The 18,537-nt window shown below is 41.6% G+C and overlaps 3 protein-coding genes across 4 annotated transcripts in view; 2 read left to right on the top strand and 1 right to left on the bottom strand.

Moving 5' to 3' along the window:
• Positions 1–512: 512 nt before the first annotated feature.
• The window catches only part of si:ch211-113e8.10 (E3 ubiquitin-protein ligase ZFP91), a 19,004-nt gene continuing 979 nt past the window's right edge, over positions 513–18,537 (top strand). The window contains exons 1-12 of the mRNA XM_041037342.1: positions 513–1,260; positions 1,582–1,619; positions 1,813–1,929; positions 2,325–2,364; positions 2,640–2,750; positions 2,833–2,925; positions 3,065–3,250; positions 3,398–3,448; positions 3,644–3,722; positions 3,979–4,093; positions 4,232–4,331; positions 4,436–6,266. Of these exons, the coding sequence (XP_040893276.1) occupies positions 851–1,260; positions 1,582–1,619; positions 1,813–1,929; positions 2,325–2,364; positions 2,640–2,750; positions 2,833–2,925; positions 3,065–3,250; positions 3,398–3,448; positions 3,644–3,722; positions 3,979–4,093; positions 4,232–4,331; positions 4,436–5,441 (2,346 nt within the window). The 5' untranslated portion in view covers positions 513–850 and the 3' untranslated portion in view covers positions 5,442–6,266. The remainder of the gene's footprint in view (positions 1,261–1,581; positions 1,620–1,812; positions 1,930–2,324; positions 2,365–2,639; positions 2,751–2,832; positions 2,926–3,064; positions 3,251–3,397; positions 3,449–3,643; positions 3,723–3,978; positions 4,094–4,231; positions 4,332–4,435; positions 6,267–18,537) is intronic.
• On the bottom strand, positions 5,856–7,766 carry si:ch211-113e8.11. Its single transcript, XM_041037343.1, has 2 exons — positions 7,519–7,766; positions 5,856–7,385 (listed from the first exon to the last, which is right to left on the bottom strand). The coding sequence occupies exons 1-2, from the start codon at positions 7,590–7,592 to the stop codon at positions 6,692–6,694; spliced, it is 768 nt and encodes a 255-aa protein (XP_040893277.1). The 5' UTR covers positions 7,593–7,766; the 3' UTR covers positions 5,856–6,691.
• Positions 10,061–18,537, top strand: part of cntf (ciliary neurotrophic factor) — a 19,365-nt gene continuing 10,888 nt past the window's right edge. Inside the window, exons 1-3 of one of the 2 annotated variants that reach the window (XR_005894009.1) lie at positions 10,061–10,481; positions 12,851–13,165; positions 13,263–13,875. Coding sequence is in view for 1 of the 2 variants with exons in the window: in XM_041037344.1 (XP_040893278.1) it covers positions 10,362–10,481; positions 12,851–13,165; positions 13,263–13,436 (609 nt within the window). In the remaining variant the exon portion in view is untranslated. Of the gene's footprint in view, positions 10,482–12,850; positions 13,166–13,262; positions 17,547–18,537 lie in introns of those variants that run through there. The other variant, XM_041037344.1, reaches the window with a different exon arrangement.

The following is an 18,537-nucleotide window of genomic DNA, read 5'->3' as shown; positions in this document are numbered from 1 at the left end:
GCTCGCAAGGGGTGCAAGGGCCCGCCGATATCGCAGCTTTAATTTCTCTTGGTTTTATGAAAAATATTATTCGAGTATGGAAAAAAAAAAAAAAAAAAAAAAAAAAAATATATATATATATATATATATATATATATATATATAGCTATATACATATATAGCTTTATATATATATATGGCTATATATAGGCTATATATATGGCTATATATAGCTAATTATACGCAGTTTATCCCTATAAGTTTACGACTAAATAAGTAGATAAATATCCTTAAAACAAAATCAAAGCGCTGTAGATCAGTACTTACACTACACTTCCCATGATGCCCCAGCACCCATCCGTATACGCGCTGCTTTTGCACGGCGGCTACAGCCTCTGCAGATTTATAAACAATGCAGATAGGCCGACTCGATCTGCAAAAGGCACGGGGGTAAATCCAGATGATTGCAGCAGCTGCTAAAATGCGTCCGCGCTCCTGAATGTAACCTCAGTTTATATTTGGCTTAAAGGAGACGCAACAAAGCGCACAAAATGGTTGTGCTCCAGGCCCGGGCGAATAAGTAGGTTTACTATAGCTTTAAGAATGCGAAAATAGTGTCTGCTTCTTTAAAATTATATCGGTTTATTAATGAATATATAATTAAGAAAAGTTTTCCATTTCTAATCAATAAATGTATGCATTTAATTTGCGACGAACTCAGCGCACTCACAGAAAATGTCCCACTGTTGGATAAAGGCCGCTTGCAATCAAAACGTCTTTAAACCAGATGTGGTCCGTTTTTCCTCTCATTGCAAATAAACCTGCTTGACTTTAAGTGGAATTTGAGGTTGGTTGAAGTGTCCTCACGGTGATGGAACCGGTCGGCAACCGAACAGGGGATGTAAATAAAGGTGAAGAACCGGCGGAGGACAAGGCCGCAGATCAGACCCCGGCCACCAGTACGACCGTTACACCGCGGAGGGGTCTCAGAGAGCGGGGAGCGGGCCGCCCGAGGTCCGGCGTTCCGGCTTCACTAACGGACGTCAACGGGGCTGCGTCGAGCCCGCAGAGCTCTGGACGGGTTTTAAGAGACAGGTCAACGAGGGCAGTACCGGCTTGGCTGAAGGACACCAAGAGTGACGACGAAGAGGAACCGAGCTCGGACACCGGAGCGTCCAAGCGGAGGAAAGTTTCCAACTCCAGGCGGAAGAAAAATTCAGAATCTGCGGGTTCGACAGAGCCTGGAGGGGGGGTCGTAGGTGATAGCCTTCAAGGCACAGAGTAAGTTTTGAATTGAATAGTCCTATCTAAGGGAACGCTACATTTTGCTTATGATGAGCCTATCAAGACTCTTAACGTGTGTGTTTATGTCGGTGGGGTCAGTTCCTGTCAAAAGCACGCCTTCAGCATAGCTCGTCCCCTTTCTGCAGCTCTGTATGGGGAGGGTGGAGTGAAACTTACCTGGCTTCAAAACTTGGCATATTTAATTCAGTACTGCAACATGTGAAGGCATTGTCTCATCAGAGATATGATGAAAGATGGCGTGTCGCTCTGCAGATAGAGAAAATATCAGATCTCAGTGTTTTTTCCTCCTTTGTGCAGTTCGGAGGACCCCAAGAAACCTGCCACTGATGCTCAAGGTAATCAGAAAAAAACTGTTACATAAAAGCCTCTTGGTTTGCTTTTTAATCAGTTTGCATTTAATATTTCTATGTATGCAATTGAATTACTGTGTATTTCAAACAGAGGTGGTGTGTGACCTTGTGCCTCGTCTGTATCACACTTGATTGCAAACAGTGTGTTTGATGGCATGCTTCTGCTACCTCACTCCAGCTCTTCCCTCCAGACGCCCCCCAGCCCAGACTCGTGCCAAGCCCCCGTCTGGCAGGGCCAGCCGCAGCTCTGCCAAGCCTGTGTGTAAGACTGAACCTGGAATGGAGAATCCAGCTGGTGAGCAACCTGTTGACAGAGAGCTTCCATGGTTCAGCGCGAGAGCCTGTAATTCACAAATCAAATCATACAGACACAGAGGCACTGAGACATTATGCTGACAACTGTTCTTGAAGTTGTTAATTCTGTAGAAGACCATCAGTGACATCTGGTTCCATGTATTTATAATAATGGATTGGTTGTGGTCATGGATTAGTGCTGCCCTTTGAGTTAAATATCTCTCCCTGTCATTCCTTACATTTTCAAATATTTACCTACACAGAATGCAACAAACTGCAATGAAATGATTTGTTGTATGTATTCATGCTTTTCCCTTTTGTACATCATTTATATAAGTTTGCTTTAGGTGCCTCCCTTAAACTCTCGGTGTCCTTCCTTCTCTGTTTGTCACACAGCAGTGGGAGGAGAGGTAAACAGTAAAGAGAAGTATGAAATGTAAGTACATTTTTTTATCTTTTGGGTAAAGCATGATATGAACATTGCAAGCATTAAGGGAATTACTCAGTGCTGAGGCTATATTTTTTGTTACAAGAATCAGATTTAGATTCAGAGAACTTTATCTGTCCCCGGGGGGGGGGGGCAACTTGAACAGCATGAGGTGAAAAAAGACATTTCAAATGAGACAGAAAAAAACAAAACAACAAAAAAAACATACAATATATATACACGTGTGTTTTCATGACTTCTCTGTTTCACTTATGCGGTCTCAGAAAAAAGAAAGAGGAGGAAAGCGAGGATGCTGCTGAAACAGTCTTGAATGATGAAGACCCTCCGTTTCAGGTTGACCCTGATGATCTCAACTACCAGCCACAGAGTCAGAGGTACACTTATCTCAAATGCATCACTTGACCCCGTGCAGAAAGTGTAAAATCCTGTTTCAAGTCTTTGTTGTTTTGCTTTCAGCGGGGCAGAGGAGGAAGAGGCCCTCAGCAGTGACGAAGATGTTCCTTTTAGAGATGACTTAAATGATCAGAGCTACGACCCGAAGGCTGAAAGGTGTGTGTATGTGTGTGGGAAGGGTTGGGATTAGACCTCTGTTTGCATTAGGTGTATTTTTCTCCATGCTCAGACATGATTAGAAATATGAACCATACTGTATTTTAGTAACTAGATATTTCTCTGATTTTCTTCTTAGGGATGTCCCTAAACCAAAGCGGAGAGCTCCTCCTAGACAGAAGGATAAGAAGGATAAAGAGAAGCCGCCTAAAAAAGAGAAAGAGGTCGCTGAGATAAAGGTAGAAGGTTCAGACAACTTGGAGAGTGTGGAAGAGGAAGTAAAGCTTGAAGAAGAAATTGTGGAGGACCCAGATGGACCCAGGAAGTAAGCACACTACCATTTCATATGTATGCAGTTATCAGTAGGACAAACACATTATCATAAAGGATTTATATATACTACATAATATAATATGGCTTTGATTTTCCATTGCAACAAGTTACGTAATTTTCTTTGTTCTGTGTGTGTTAGGAGAGGCCGGCGGAAAAAAGATGACAAAACCCCACGGCTGCCAAAGAGAAGGTGAAGTCGATGCCTTTATTGGGACATTATAATCTTAAATTAATCATCTTCAAGAATCATCATGTTGCCACTCTGTTATAAAATTTGAGGATATGATAGTGACTAACGATTGACATGTTGGGCAATGGATTTGTAAATATTTGGATATATATTTGGTATTGTGACATTACAACGACGTCTGCTTCACCCACACAGAAAAAAGCCCCCAGTGCAATATGTGCGCTGCGAAATGGAAGGATGTGGGACAGTCCTGGCTCATCCTCGCTACCTACAGGTTTGTCTCAGCAATTACGCGATCGTCAAATACAGTCAGTGTAAATCTATTTCAAACTTTGTTATAGACCATTTAAAACATTTCAAAACATCAGCAGCAGTATATAAAAAACGACTTTTGAAAATAGTTACAAATGTCCATCATATTTTCCCTGTTTGACATCACTACAGTTCTGAAATGAATAATGGGTTCTGCTTAACACGTTCAGATACTCCCAATAAATTTTCTTCTGCGTTTTCTATGCTTTGCCTGCCAGCACCATATAAAATACCAGCACTTGCTCAAGAAGAAGTATGTATGTCCTCATCCGTCTTGTGGAAGGCTTTTCCGCCTACAGAAGCAGCTGCTGCGTCATGCAAAGCACCACACAGGTAAACATGCAGCTCATACATAAAACATGCATTAGGTTCCATCTGTGTCTGACCACTTCTTGTAACAACTATTAATTAATAATTAATAATGAAAGTATGTAGAGAACACATCTATAACTGAGTGTGTTGTGATTCCAGACCAGAGAGATTACATCTGTGAGTTCTGTGCTCGTGCCTTCAAGAGCTCCCACAACCTGGCTGTGCACCGCATGATCCACACAGGAGAGAAGCCCCTACAGTTAGTACTTTCCAGTTCACTATTAGATGTTTATTCATTCTGTAAAGTTTTCTTAAATCACAAAAATATATTTCCTCTCACTTTTCTATTTCTTCCACCAATAGGTGTGAGATCTGTGGCTTCACCTGTCGTCAGAAGGCGTCTCTCAACTGGCACATGAAGAAGCACGACGCTGACGCCACCTATCAGTTCTCCTGCTCCATTTGTGGTAAGAAGTTTGAGAAAAAGGACTGTGTGGTTGCCCATAAGGCCAAGAGTCACCCAGAGGTGCTAATTGCTGAGGCGCTGGCAGCCAACGCTGGCGCCCTCATCACAACCCCTGCCTCCCTGCTGGAGCTGCCGGGAAACCCCATGCAAGCAGAGGTCACCAGCTTGGATGTGAGCCAAGTAGGACAGGATGGGCAGGTGGACCAGCTGAGCCAGGAAGGGCAAGTTGGGCAGCAAGTGGCTCAGGTGTCCCAGATGGGTCATGTGACCCAACAAGTGAGTCACCAGGTAGTTCTACTGGGACAAGACCAGAGTCTCCATACTATGCAGGTGCCAGTGACGATTGCCCTGTCCCCTATCGACCCCCCTTCACCGGCTGACAACCAGCAGCAGACTCACCTCCAGCTGCAGATGCCCGTCCAGTTTGTGCAGGCCCCTCAGCAGCCACAACAGCCCCAAATCCAGCAACTGACCCTCCACCCCAGCTCAGTGGTGACCCAGCATCAACCCCAGCTTCAGCCTCTTCAGTCTTATTCTTCCCAGCAGCAGAGCCAGGGGCAGACACAAATCCTACAGATGACCTTCCAGCCAGTCAGCCAGTCCCAGACCCACATTCAGCAGATCCCCATCCTAGCAACCTCTCATCAACTTCAGACCCTGCAGACAGCCGCCCCGAGCCCCCCTCTCCTGTCCCCATCCCAACCCCAGTCCCAGGATCCGGCCTCCACAAATGGGGACAGCTTTATTCTGGACAATCCGGTGCTCACTTCCTCCTGTTCGTCAGCTAACTCCCTCCAGCAGACAGAAGCTGCGGAGGAGGACACCGTGGTCTGGGAGCAAACGGGACAAGGGGAAGTTCTGACTGACAGCACTGAGAGACATGTGCAGCAGACCCTCATGTAAAAAAGGATGGAATGCACAAAGAAGAAAACAGGAAGATTATGTCATCAGTGACCTGATATACTGTATTGCAATGTTTGAGCTAAATGTAGGATCACCAATATATTATGTAATGTTCACTCATAGTCACATTTGGTAGTTTTTTAGAATATCTGTATCAGGGAAAGATATGTTTGTGTCTGTATGTGTAAGTTGTTGCCTTTGTACATAACAGTCCTGTAAACTTAACTAGTGAGTGTACTGATGCTGAGGTTATGCTGCGCAGCTGTTGCTATTATGCAATAATAAAGCATACCTCTTAGTAATATACAGCACATTGAAATAATTTATATAATGAATTAAACACAAAATGTGTTAGAAAGCTATAAACATCCTCAATCTGTGTGGGGTGAGTAAAATCCCTCTCAATGAAAATGAAAAACTCATTTTTGATTTATTATCCAGATCTACTATAAAACATTCACTTAATATGGTTAAAACAAAAACACTGAACTCACAAAGAAAGATTAAAGATTCAAACACCTGGAAAGATTTAGACAAAAATGTTTCGCAGGCTTGTAAAAAGTCACAAAATGTGCATATTTTAGAGATTTTGGCAGTGCCATTAAACCTGTTTCAGTGGTGTTTGTGCATTTGTTTGTTAAGCCTTGCTGTTGGCTGACTTTGAAGGAGTAATAACCCATGTAATGTATGTACTACTCACTAAAGTCTTAGGTCATTGTAAGTAGAAGGTGACCTCTGACATTTTAAATCCCACATAGACCCAAAAACCCCAGCAAGCACGGTTAATGAGTTAGACAACTGAACTCAAAATGTGCCCCTAACCTTGTCAGTACTAAATCAGCACCTCTCTGATCTGTGATATAGGATGTGTGATAGCGCAAACACAAAAACTGTTCATTTATATGATGTAAATAAATGTCTTAACAGTTAAACAAAGTGTTTTCATTGAGTTTTAGAATAGATTTTTTTTGGGATGGGGGGGGGGTGGACCCAAAGCATCATACAATTTTTCTTTCCATTCAACTGGGACATCTCCAGGTTAAGAGGTGGTGGAGGGGTCGGCCATTAATAGTAAGGCTGGCCCTTCAATTTCCAGCTCCTGTGTGAGTTGCTGCCAGATGTAACCATAAGGCTGAGTTATGAGTTGAGTCCACAGTGTCTACAGACCTACACACTGAGAGAACATATTTCACCCAACCTACATACTATTGCTTTATGAGAGCACAGTGCTACATTTCAGAAAACATCCATCAGGACATATTGATCCGCTCTCTGTCCCTGTGCATGGCATACTGCTTCATTGCTCGTTTAGGAGGAATCAAGGTGTTACTCAGTCCAACCCTCCTCTTCTTCACTTGCTGCCCCCCGGACCCTTCCTCCTCTGTGAGGTTCTGGGAACCTGTTGAGCCACCCGCATGGGCCTCAACATGTTCTGACACTGGTGCTTCATCGCTCACAGGTGGATGACAGTCAGTGGGAGTGACTGGGGTCTGGAGATCACTGTCATGAGCAAACTTGCATTTGATCCCAAACCTGCACCTTCCGTCTTTCCTGTATGACACGCACATCCTTTTACCTCCTATCTGAGAGGGTTTGGCCTGCATTGTTAGGGGGACATGTTTCTGCAAGGCGCTGAGCTTCTGGTCTGCCTGAGCCTTGAAAGGATTGGCAAACACACTGCTGTCAGAGCAGGCATTTAAAGAAGGAGGAGGTAGTTTATTAGCCTGGGTGAGTGAGCCCAGAGAAGGTGCGGGCAGGGCAGGCTGACAGGACGCAGACAGTGCTGGTGTTAGGGGGTGTGGTGGTGATGAAGAGGGCTCTGGATCCTCCACCTCCTCTGGTTCTGCTTCACTGCCCGAATCACTGGAAGCTGAACCAGACTCCAGCAAGAAATTGCGGATCTTTCTGGCAGCTGTGCCCTCATCACTATCCTCCTTAACAGAACTTTAAGACAGAAAAGAAGCAGGAGGAGAATACACGTTAAAAGAAGAAAGATGAGTCAGTAGCCCGTGTAATATTATTCACAATTATCCGGCTAACTCTCTTTAGTAAAAGGTGTTTTTAAGTGAATATTTACCCAACTCCACCGGTGTTTACATCCCCATCGCTGTCAGATTCCGAGGACACTCCGTATCCAACCAGAGAGTTCATTCCTTTACAATGAACTGAAGCTAAGCTAGTTAGCTTGTCGGGTGTGCGAGCGAATCGTGCTCCTGGATTACTAGGATCTTATAATAAGCATGTGGATTTATAAAAAATACAACAGAGGAAAATGTTTAATCGCTGCCATTTCCTCTTCTTCAACATCCACTAGTCTTAGCTGCCGTCATGTAGCCACGGCTCAGTGTTTACATTCTGACTGCCTGCACTGCCACCTGCAGCACAGGAGTGGTACTAGTCAAGTCAAATAATTAATAAGAATAAGAATAAGAATAAGAAATCCTTTATTAGTCCCTCAGTGGGGAAATTGCATTTAGCAACAGCAAGATTTACTCGGCACTTAGTACAAAGTGCTTTACACAAAGATTAAATTATGGGATTACTTGGTTTGTGATTTCGATAAAATAAAACGATCAAACAACAGCACAGAACAACATAAAATTAAATGAATTCAAAGTTTAAAAAATATCAGCGGAAGGGGGGAGATCTAACAATTTGAGACCAACATTATACTGCTACACCCTCAGATCATTACCAGGCCACCAACCACAAACACAGACCCAAAGGCTGTATGACAACAAAATCAGTATATTTCCGTGTATAGGGACTCAACATGCTGTCATTAGAGGTTTTTCCTTGTTAGAGGTTAGGTTAATTTAAGGCATCACACATTTACACAGTAATTAACAATTAATTAACAACAACACAAACTTTGTATGCAAAGGTTTGGGCACACCTGGGCAAAGCATTTATTTATTTATTTTAATTTCATGAACTTCAATAAAATAGAAAAAGTTAATTAATAACTGTGAAGTGCAAAGGTTTGGGCACTCTATTAAATCAGTATTTACTTCCAACAGTTACCTTTTTTGGGGGCAGTGGGGGGTGTTTTGTTTGTATATATATATCATATGTTTTGAATAACTTAGAACTTCTTTTCTTGTTTTAAAAACTGAGTGGTGACCAGTCCTTAAATTTTGTTATAAATTCTCATAGACATCCTAGAACACAGGTCTTCAACAGGGGGTCCGCGGAGGTACTGCAGGGGGGTCATGAAATTTTTGGTTGATTAGACAATTTTTCATCTATTTTTCATTTTTTCCCACAAATTTAAATGTCTTTAAAAACACGTTAACATGAATTGAACATACTGCTCCATCTCTCCATCAGTTTCAGGGTCCTTGGCCTGAAAAACGTTGAAGACCCCTGTCCTAGAACATATAAATACACAGTATACTGGGATGTATTTCAAGAAGTTTCAAATGTACCGTGCCAATTATAGATCACAGATTTGCCTCAAAGGGCTTTACGATCAGTACATCATACGATGCCATCTAACTTTAGGCTCTTGATTTCAACATGCTTTTGAATGTCCAGACTTAGTTGTTACATGATTGAACACCACTCTGAACTCAATATTTCAAACAGCCTTTGCTAAAAAATGTTTATCCTAATAATTTATGTGATGTTTGTGTCTTTCATATCTGTGCCTTACATATTAGCCAACTAATTCCATGCATTTTTGTTCCTGCTCTAAATCAGCAATTTGGCTTTGTGGAATTTCTAAACTCTCTAAGTCATAAAAGTTATAATAAATTGTTTAGGATATGTTCCATGATAAAAATCTAAATTTGTCCGGAGAGGTACACTGATTTGTCAAACACAGGATAACTAATAGACTAACATTTGCAGCAGCTGCACTCCATTTATGTGAGCCAAAGCTATCGTTAAGGTCATTACACCTGTGCCTTTTCTGTTATTATAAGTGTGCCATAGAAAGGTCTTTAATATGCTGTTCATACATTTACTCCAAATTGAAGGCCATTGGTGGTTTCTTATTGTTGCTGTTTTGTTCTGCCTTTAACACAGAGAGTTATTTTGATGAAGACAATATATTAAGTCAAATCATAGTAATGGTCCTTAGTAGGAACTTGCAGTTTGTTTACAATGCGGTACTATGCAGAATGGTTTTATAGTATAGCAAGAACACACGGTAAAAATACTCTTGAGATATTACTTCAACAAAGTAAAAGTACAGAAGTATTATCAGCAAAATGAAGCACTCATTTAGCAGAATGCCCCTCGATGTCAGAAAGAGGTCTCCTCAGTAAAGCAGAAGTACCTCAAAGTGTAAGAGTACTGTACTTGAGTAAATGTACTTGGTTACTTTCCACCACTGTTATAGTTTATTTCTATATGGACTTGTTTGTGGTTTAACTACAGGCTACTTTTTTATCATAAGGGAAGCACATGTATACGGAAACAGTCGGAAATAGTTAAGGCCACATCCTACATAAAATTAGACCATCTTTGCTTTTGTCACGACCAGTAATTCAGATAAGGTCTTCAAGAATGATGATTGATGAGCTCCTCCCTCCTCCCCGCCGTGGCTCTCCGCCCCCGCTTGTCCCGTTAAATTCCTCCTGCCTGGCATCAGGTTCTCGGGGGAAAGGGCGGAGAGTTGGCCACCAAGTCTGTAACATAAGTAACTAACAGTAAGCAGACAAGGTCGGACAAACTGAGAAACTCGTTTTACGGAAACCTTAGAGAAGAGCACTCTGGCTCTAATTAAAGCAGCACTGACTGGGTTTCACTAAAGGGGAACGGAAGGGCAGGCTGAAGTGAACCATGACCGGGAATCCGGTGTTGTCGGGATGAGGCAGGCGCACAGGCGTGTATATTAAGGGGGTTGGCCTGTTGCTTTGCTGCTCTAAAGTGCGTATCTGTTGTGTCTTCCCGGCAAAGGCAGCTGGAGGTTCAATGGCAGACAGGCGGACTAGAAGTATGACCGGCTCGGATCAGAGCAGGACCACGGCGGCCCGGGCTACTGCTATAGCCGAGCAGCTGCACTACGAATGCTCCATCTTATTGGAACTTTATGTGAGTAGAGGAGTTTATTTTTTTTTCCACTGGCTGCAACCTGCCAGCAGATCACAGTATGATTTCAAAGCAGACGACTGAGAGAAATATATATAGCCTCTGTATGTGTGTGTGTGTTGGGGGAGGTTGTGTGTGTGTGTGTGAGGGGGGGGGGGGGGCAGAGAAATAGGCCAAGGTTAAATGGAAAATTAATAGATTTTCTGTGTGGATGTGTGTGCGTGTCATGAGTGTCCCCTGTGCATGCATGTCTATAACTGTGTGTGTATGTGTGTGGCAGTGTGTGTTTGAAAGAAGTACATGGACAAAGTGTGTCTCTGTGTGTGTGTGATAGACAGAGAGACAGAGAGAGAGAGCAAGAAAGGAGAAAGGGATGCGTGCAAAGGCAAGATAAGAGGGAGAGTGTGTGTATGTGTGCTAAAGAGAAGCAAATGATGTCTAGGACAGCAGGGGGTAGGAATGCAGAGTGGTGGTGGTGGGGGGGTGAACTCAGTTGGAATGACAGAGGTGGGCGTTTTTCTGGCACAAGCTCATCAATGCCTGGGCACAAAACCTTCATCTCCTTTCCACAAGCCTCCGTCTCTCTTTGCCTATAGGTGCGAGAGCTACCGGTTATTAAAACTTCTTGGTCTCCTGCCAGTTCACTGCCTCATCTTTCCTTTCATGTGTCTCGCTAGGAGCAAGGGAGCGGCCTGGCATATAACTTCATCCACTTAACTCGTAGGATTTTGACCCTTCCTTCCTCTATCCCTCATGTCTTCTTTAATTTCCTTCTTCCTGGCAGTTTTCAACACACACTTATCACTGACTTTGTGGGGATAGTTTTGCCTTTTTGGAAATATTGCTGCAATAACCTTAGAGCTACAACACCAGATACATTCCAGTAAATGCAACATGAAGTGATTAGATATGCCTTAGCCTATCATACAGAAATTGTATATGTACATTTCTCTCCTATGTTTTCCCTCCTTGGCTGGAAGGAATTGTCTCTGATACAGGATTTTGTTTAGTCTTTGGCACGGAAGTCTCAGCTGAATCAAATGCAGATTGAATATTTTTCAGGCAGAGTATTATTTTTTCCAGACGGGCTGTCCCTTGCCTATTTGTTGGGTGGGAAAACACTCATTTACAACATCCATTTGATGGCTCTTAAATCATTTTCAGAGCTTGCCACGCTATCGCAGTTCACAGTGATCCATGAGAAATATTGTTTCTGGCTCCACTATTGCTTCCCAAGGTATCCATAACTGCCTGAATCACATTTCCTCTGCAGTCTGAGCAGTAAACATTAACACCCCCCCCCCCCCTCGACTCTCAGAGCATACAGGTCACATTAGGCCACTCTGTCACACTGATACTAACTTGCACACAGGGTTCAACATTAACACCTCAATATAATGTCACTAGGAGGCCTCTGGGATTCACAACTCACTCACAAGCTGATGCCAGCTACAATCATGCCCGTGAAGTGGCCTGACAACATCATCAACCAGATTATAATGTCAAATTTGTCATAACATAGTTTTGAAAGTACAGAGCTGCAGCCTTTTTGTATTCTGTGGATATACCAAAAGTGGATATACAATATAGTATAGTCTGATATTTTGGGAACTAGGATTATTCGCATTCATGCACAATTCACTAATTAACAATATATATCTCTATTTAATCTGTAGGGAAAAAAGAAATCTAAAAACAAAATTTGTGTTTAACCAGGCTAGCTGTCTTCCCTCTTAAGTCTTTATGCTAAGCTAAATGCCTGCTGGCTGTAGCTTCATATTTATTGTAAAATTTATGCCGAAATGTTTAGCTGTTTTGTTAATGTCATCATACAGTATGCTTTAATGATTTTGTATTTCAAATGTTGACTTTTACTTGAAAGTTGTAGCGTATCACACCATATTTTTTTTGTACAGTATTGTGCGTTATTGCATGTGTTGCACCTACAAAAGAACTCTCCTTTTCCTTGTTTCTGTTATTTTAAGCAGCTCATTTTAACCTTTAACTTGCTTACTTAATAAATTGTTTCTGGAATCAGGGTTGAAAACTGATTCCTCCTCAAAGGAAGACCATTTACTCTGATGGGCCTATTTGATTTTTAGAAACAATGTAAATGAGCCTGAACAAATTCCTATCACATTAGGACAAAATCCCTTTTGCCTCATAGACAGCAATCTTCAGTATGGTGCCAAGTTATTGTCAAAAGTGACGTCAGTGTGGTTAGTACTTGACAGAAAGCATTCTTCGACCCTCCACTTATGCACTTCGCTGTCCAAGTTCTCCTCCTCTCCCTTTTCATCATAAATACTTTCCCAAATCTCACTTCTGTTTTTAATTTTCACCCTTTTTGTTTTCTCTCTTTCCTCTTCAAGAGAGAGAAGGAGAGTTTCAATGCAGATATTACGGTGGCTGATGGCCGTCTGGTGTCCGTCCCGCCTCCTTCATCCCAACTGGACACCAGGGACAAGCTGTGGCGCCTCCACTCTGCTCTGCTACAGTGCCGCAGCTTGCTGGAGAGAGCCATCGCCAAAGAGGAAGAGGAGCTGGGTGGTGGGAAGAAGGGTGACTATGAGACCCAGAGGAAGATGGTGAAGGAGAGACTCTCCCTTCTCTTAGTCAACACTGGAGAACTTCTCAAAGCTGTAGACGGCACGGCAGTCCTGACTCCCAATTTGGAGGGATTGGAGGTAGGTGCTGACATCAACAGACATCTTGTTATGATGGTAAAAGTTTTGGTTAGAAATTAAGGCAGAGCTCGGTGATTTCTCCACTTCTCATTGGCAGTTAGACGGTCCGACCATTCTGTTTGAGCTGAAGCTTTGGGTTTACCGGATCTTCAAAGAGGTGGACTACTGGACCAAGACGGCCATCACCACCTTGCAAGGCCTGCCTTCGGTGATAGCCAAGGAGCGCACGAGGACCACACGAGTTAGGAGCACGAGAAGCACGCGGAGATGAGAAGGAGATGTGAGAAGTGTGTGTGGGAGAAGAGGAATAATGAGAGAGAGAACAAAAGGATTGAAATGGAGAGATAGGTAAGAGGGTGAAGGGATGAAAGGGATGAGAAGATAAGAGTGGCAGAAAGAGTTCAGCTGGGGATGAGTGAGAAACTGGCTGATACAGAGAGAAAAGAAAGAGATGAGTGATACTAGCCAGCTGAGAGAGAGGAGACACAGATCCCTACTGACACAGGGAGATGAGTGTGTTGGGTTATTTTTAGGGCATGAAGCCCCCCACACATGAACAGAGGCCTCAGACAGAGTCTCTAACCATGTTCATCAGAGCTGATAACAACATCTGTTTGAACAAGTTTAAATTAAGTATGGCAGTGTCTAATACATCTATAAATATATTCTTTCCATTGTATGATGAAATCTAACAATCATCTGGATTCAGAGTTTCTTTCTTTCTTTGACATTTTGGTTTTGAGGAAACAAAACACGATTGTGACTTTTTTCACCAGCTAACACCTAACTCACAGTCATGATTTTCTTCGTGTATGCCTTACTGCTTTGATGCAGCTGAAGTTATTATTTAAGATATATACTTCCAAGGTCCACTGCGGCTGACAGTCAGCAAGGAGCACATTCTGATGAAAATGAGAACATTTGAATTCATACCGTCACCAGACTGTAGCTCTGATATGTGTGGTTTTGAATACTTTGGCTTTAAATCATTCCAGATGGATTATTACCTGGGGATATTCACTTGTAAGAAGGAAAAACAATATGTAACAGTACCCTCTAGTGTTTAAATGTTGCTATTACATAACATATTCCTTCTTTTCTTTCTTGATTTTCCCCAGTAATCCTAATTATGTTAAATTATGTTGTGTTTTTATGGGTTTTTGTTACATTTTTATGGCACTTTGTTAGCAATGAAACCATGTACAACTATGTGACAGAGTTTAGGGAGCAATAAGTGCAGTGCTACCGCAACATCAATGGTCCAAACTCATGGGCAAATGAATGGGCACAGAAACGGGGAGTGTAGTGGAAATATAGTGTAAATAGTAAAAGTCTGCAAACTTAAGTGATAAAAGACTATTTTAATGAAAAGTTATTTTCATTATATTATTATTATAGTTAGTTATTCACAGCCCAGTAGGAGAGACACAAAAATGGTGCCCTGCATCACAGTGGTCATTATGAACAAAAGTTTTAAGACACGTTCTATTTTGACTTGGTCCAAATTAAGGTCAGCTGTAGGGATTTGTGTCTGTGTGTATTATGTGATCCATTATATATCTACTGGGTAGTTTCAGCTCGCACCGCAATAATCGACATATACTGTAGTTGATAAGTTAACTTGTAGTAGATTGGCTAAATTGTGATGATGTAAACTAATCAAAAGTGGCCCTCCCAGGTCACTCTGTCACTCTAACTTGTGCTGTAGTACTAATTAAATTAGCAACAGCCGTAGACTCAGATTGTCTTCAATGATGCATGACGCTTTGGGACAAAAAAAGAGAAGATACTGTGAATGGGACTGAATCCTATGTAGAATAGTCTTGCCTGGATAACCAGTAAGATCCACGATAATGTGGAGCACAGAACAAATAATGGTGTAATGGAGGAGTGAGTTACTATGTAAACGGACACGTGCAGTGTTTTCATTTTTAGTATGAGGGGACCATATGACATTTAAACTCTGTTTAAGTTGAGGGCTGCAGATTTTATTTATTGAATGTTTGCCTTGTTACATTCTGTAGGTTGGTAAACTGTTGTTAGGTGCACTGGAAGTATAAACAAACCTATGTGATATTTGAGTGAAACAGGATAGTCCATACTGTTTTCAGGCTTCTGAAAAGTGGATGTTGTTACTGGAAGGAAACATAAATGTATTTAGTCATTTGATCTGAGTCACCATCAATAATTTCAGATTAAATTTGATCCATGAGAAAATAAGAGCTACTATACATGTGCAAAAGTTCACTCCATCTGTTATAAATGCACTAAATGAAAATTGAAAATACATCATGTGGCACAAATTCATCCTAAATATATAACAATGCATTGGAATGCAGTACTTTTTAATATGATAAACTGTAAATGCAATACATGTATTGCATTTGCTGTTCTGTACATGATCTTTTTCATCTACTCTGATCATAAACTATCTGCTGGACTCCACCGTGCAGAAATATCCCTTTTTTTTTTTTTTCCAAAAGGATTTTTCGGCTCTGTTCTCTATTATGAGTTGGTTGATTTGCCGGCCTGGTGGGCCCCAGATCAAGAACAGCCAAAGAAAAGAGAACTTAAACCAAATTTAGTTATGCCACCAAGTTCCCTCTCTTTTGACCTCTGGTGTAGAGCGATCTAGCTGTAGACAAATGGCTCACAGCACAAAGAGAGGATTAGGTTACCATCATGTCTGTCTATAAGCAGCAATCATACAGTAGGAAAAGGCCACACTCATTAGAGTTGTCAGCTTTATCATAAAGAATGTATGATTAACCCTCTTTATCCCTGATGGTCAATCAAATGTATTGATTTACTTGTGATATGTTTCAGTGTCATTGCCGTTTATCTTTGGAGTTTATGTGAAAGCAACAATAATACCTATCCCGCAAATGTGGCTTTATCTGTGTAATGACCTGCTTGTGCCTTTCTGGATACAATTATGGCCCTGGATAAAATGTTCACATAAGAGAGACAAGACACCAAAGCTAAATTTAATCTGTGGGTTTACAAATTTGTTTTCTATTTCCTTTTATCACTATAGTCAAAAAAGTTTATTTGTGACTACAGTGTCTTACAATGTCTCACATTTAATCTATCTTTTGGAACAGAAACCATCCTCCCTTGAGCTTTTATAGTATAGCCCCTTTCAGGCATGAAATCTGTTACATTGCTGGGTTCATCTGTCTGTTAAAGTACCGGCTTTCTGGCTTTCAAACACACAGCAGGCCTCATTTGACTCTGTTTACACATGAGAAGACATATATGGATAAGCAATGCTTGCCTGATATTTGGCATCAGGGATTTGGCAGTGTACATCAACAATTATTTTCATAATTACTTATTACCAATTATTTTCTCGATTGATTGATGACTTGTTTTGTCTACAAAATGTTTAACATCATTAAAGACTACAAATGCAGCAGATAATCATATTTTAGAACCTTGGAACAAGTGTGAAGTTTTGGCAGCGTGTTCGCTGAAAAATGACTTAAAGAAGCAATTGATCATAAATTTTAATTAAGTTGTCTGTTTCAAGTTGTTTCTTCAGCTCAGCAATGTTGCAAGTTGTGGACATTGTGTGTGGAAAAAGACAGTTTACTGCAACATGCTGCTAACCTCTTTAGTTATCTTGTTAGCAGAGTGGACGGACACTTTTCTGATTTCAGCTTCGGACTAGCTTCCAGAATATTTAAAAAAAAAAACAGCTTTTGTAGTTAGCAGGATTGTCTCACAAGTCAGATTTGCTGGTTAAGAATATCCTCTGTGATCAAAGTGTAGCACTCTAAGCTTTGTTCCTACTCTCTCATGATTGATTGCACAATACACTCAAAATTGTCATACGTATAAACACTGTAATCTTGAGTTTGGCTTTACTGTCAATGTTTTATTCCAACTTGAGCCATGGAGAAGAAAATGTCACAGAAATGTTGCTGAGTAAACGATTCAGACTGTTTTCAAACTTAATGCCAACATGTGAAATTGGCAGAGCATTTACGTCTTACTCATTATCTTATGTCTAAAAGGGGCCTAAAACAAGTCAAACACAGACTAGCGCTTAAACACTGACCTTATTATTTTCAGTGACATATTGAAAATAGCCAGGGCAACCAGGACACGTTTTTCCTTCTGACATGGCATCATCTTATTTTTATTTATGTTTTCATTTAAGAACTAAATGATTACTTATAAAAAATATATTACATTTATTTTGAATCATGGAGAGGACATCCGTTGGTGCATTGTGAATAAAAAATCAAAGTAATGTATAGTCTTTTATGTTTTTCTGAAACTTTGATATGGAATAAAAACTTATTTATTATTGATTGGATTCCTTGGGGGGGGGTTTGAGTGGGTTGAAATAAATTGATCCTGGCTATACTTTGAATTGCCTCATGTATCTGTGTGACTTAAAAACAGATTGGCTCACAAATGCTGGTGATGAGCAGAGTGTGTGAAAGATGTGAAAAATGTATGCGAGTGAAAATGTCTGTTAGTTCACATTTTGAGTTTGAATATTAGCAGTGAGATTGTGCCTGTGTGCGTGTGTGTGTTCACGTTTAACTGTAAGAAAAGACAGGATGTGTGTTTGAGCGAAAGGGGTGGGGTGTGTGTTTAAAAGGGTGTGTGTGTGCGTGTGTGTTTGTGCATGTGTTTGTTTATATGTGTTTATGCATATGTGCATGTGTGTGTGCATCTTTTCGTTTGTGTGTGGTTGTTAGAGAAGGAGTGGCAGCCAGGATGCCTGTGGAAGAGGGGGGAGGTGTGTGTGTATACTGTATGTGTGTGTGTGTGTGTGTGAGAGAGAGAGAGAGAGAGAGAGAGAGAGAGAGAGAGAGAGAGAGAGTGTGCAGCAAGAGAGAAAATATGTGTGTGTGTTACAGGGATAGAGAGAAAGAGACTGAGAGAAAATGGGTGTGTGTCTCTGTGTGTTTGTGTGGCTCTGTGTGTGCTTGTGCGCATGTGTCCGTGTGTGCTTGCGCATTCATGTGCTTGTGGGTGTATGTGTGTCTGAGAGAGACAGAGAGATGAAAAAAGAGAAGGGGAGAGAGGGCAGGAAAGAGAGAGACTGTGTGTGTGTGTGTGTGTGTGTGTCTGTGTGTGTGTGTGTGAGAGAGAGAGAGAGAGACAGACAGAGAGACAGACAGAGGGAGGGGAGAGAGCAAGCAGGAGACAGAGTGTGTGTATGTGTGTGTGAATGTGAATGTTTGCGCAGGCGTGTGTGTTCCTGTGTGTGTGTGTATCTCTGTGTGTGTGACTGAGAGAAGCAAAGCAAGAGAGGGAATGTGTGTGGATTTACGTGTGTGTGTGTGTGTGTGTTAGGGTGAGAGAGTGAATGGGTGATCAAGGAAGAGAGAGAGAGAGGACATGTACGTGTG

Source organism: Toxotes jaculatrix, chromosome 4 (assembly GCF_017976425.1).
Source record: "Toxotes jaculatrix isolate fToxJac2 chromosome 4, fToxJac2.pri, whole genome shotgun sequence".
Classification (NCBI taxonomy): domain Eukaryota; kingdom Metazoa; phylum Chordata; class Actinopteri; family Toxotidae; genus Toxotes; species Toxotes jaculatrix.
The sequence above is the reverse complement of the archived record's forward strand: the minus strand, read 5'-3'. Positions and strand labels throughout refer to the sequence as shown.

Coding starts and splice junctions, on each gene's coding strand:
- si:ch211-113e8.11 (XM_041037343.1), bottom strand. CDS start 7,592: ATGAACTCTCTGGTTGGATACGGAGTGTCCTCGGAATCTGACAGCGAT. Junction 7,386..7,518: donor GTAAACACCGGTGGAGTTGG/GTAAATATTCAC, acceptor TCTGTCTTAAAG/TTCTGTTAAGGAGGATAGTG.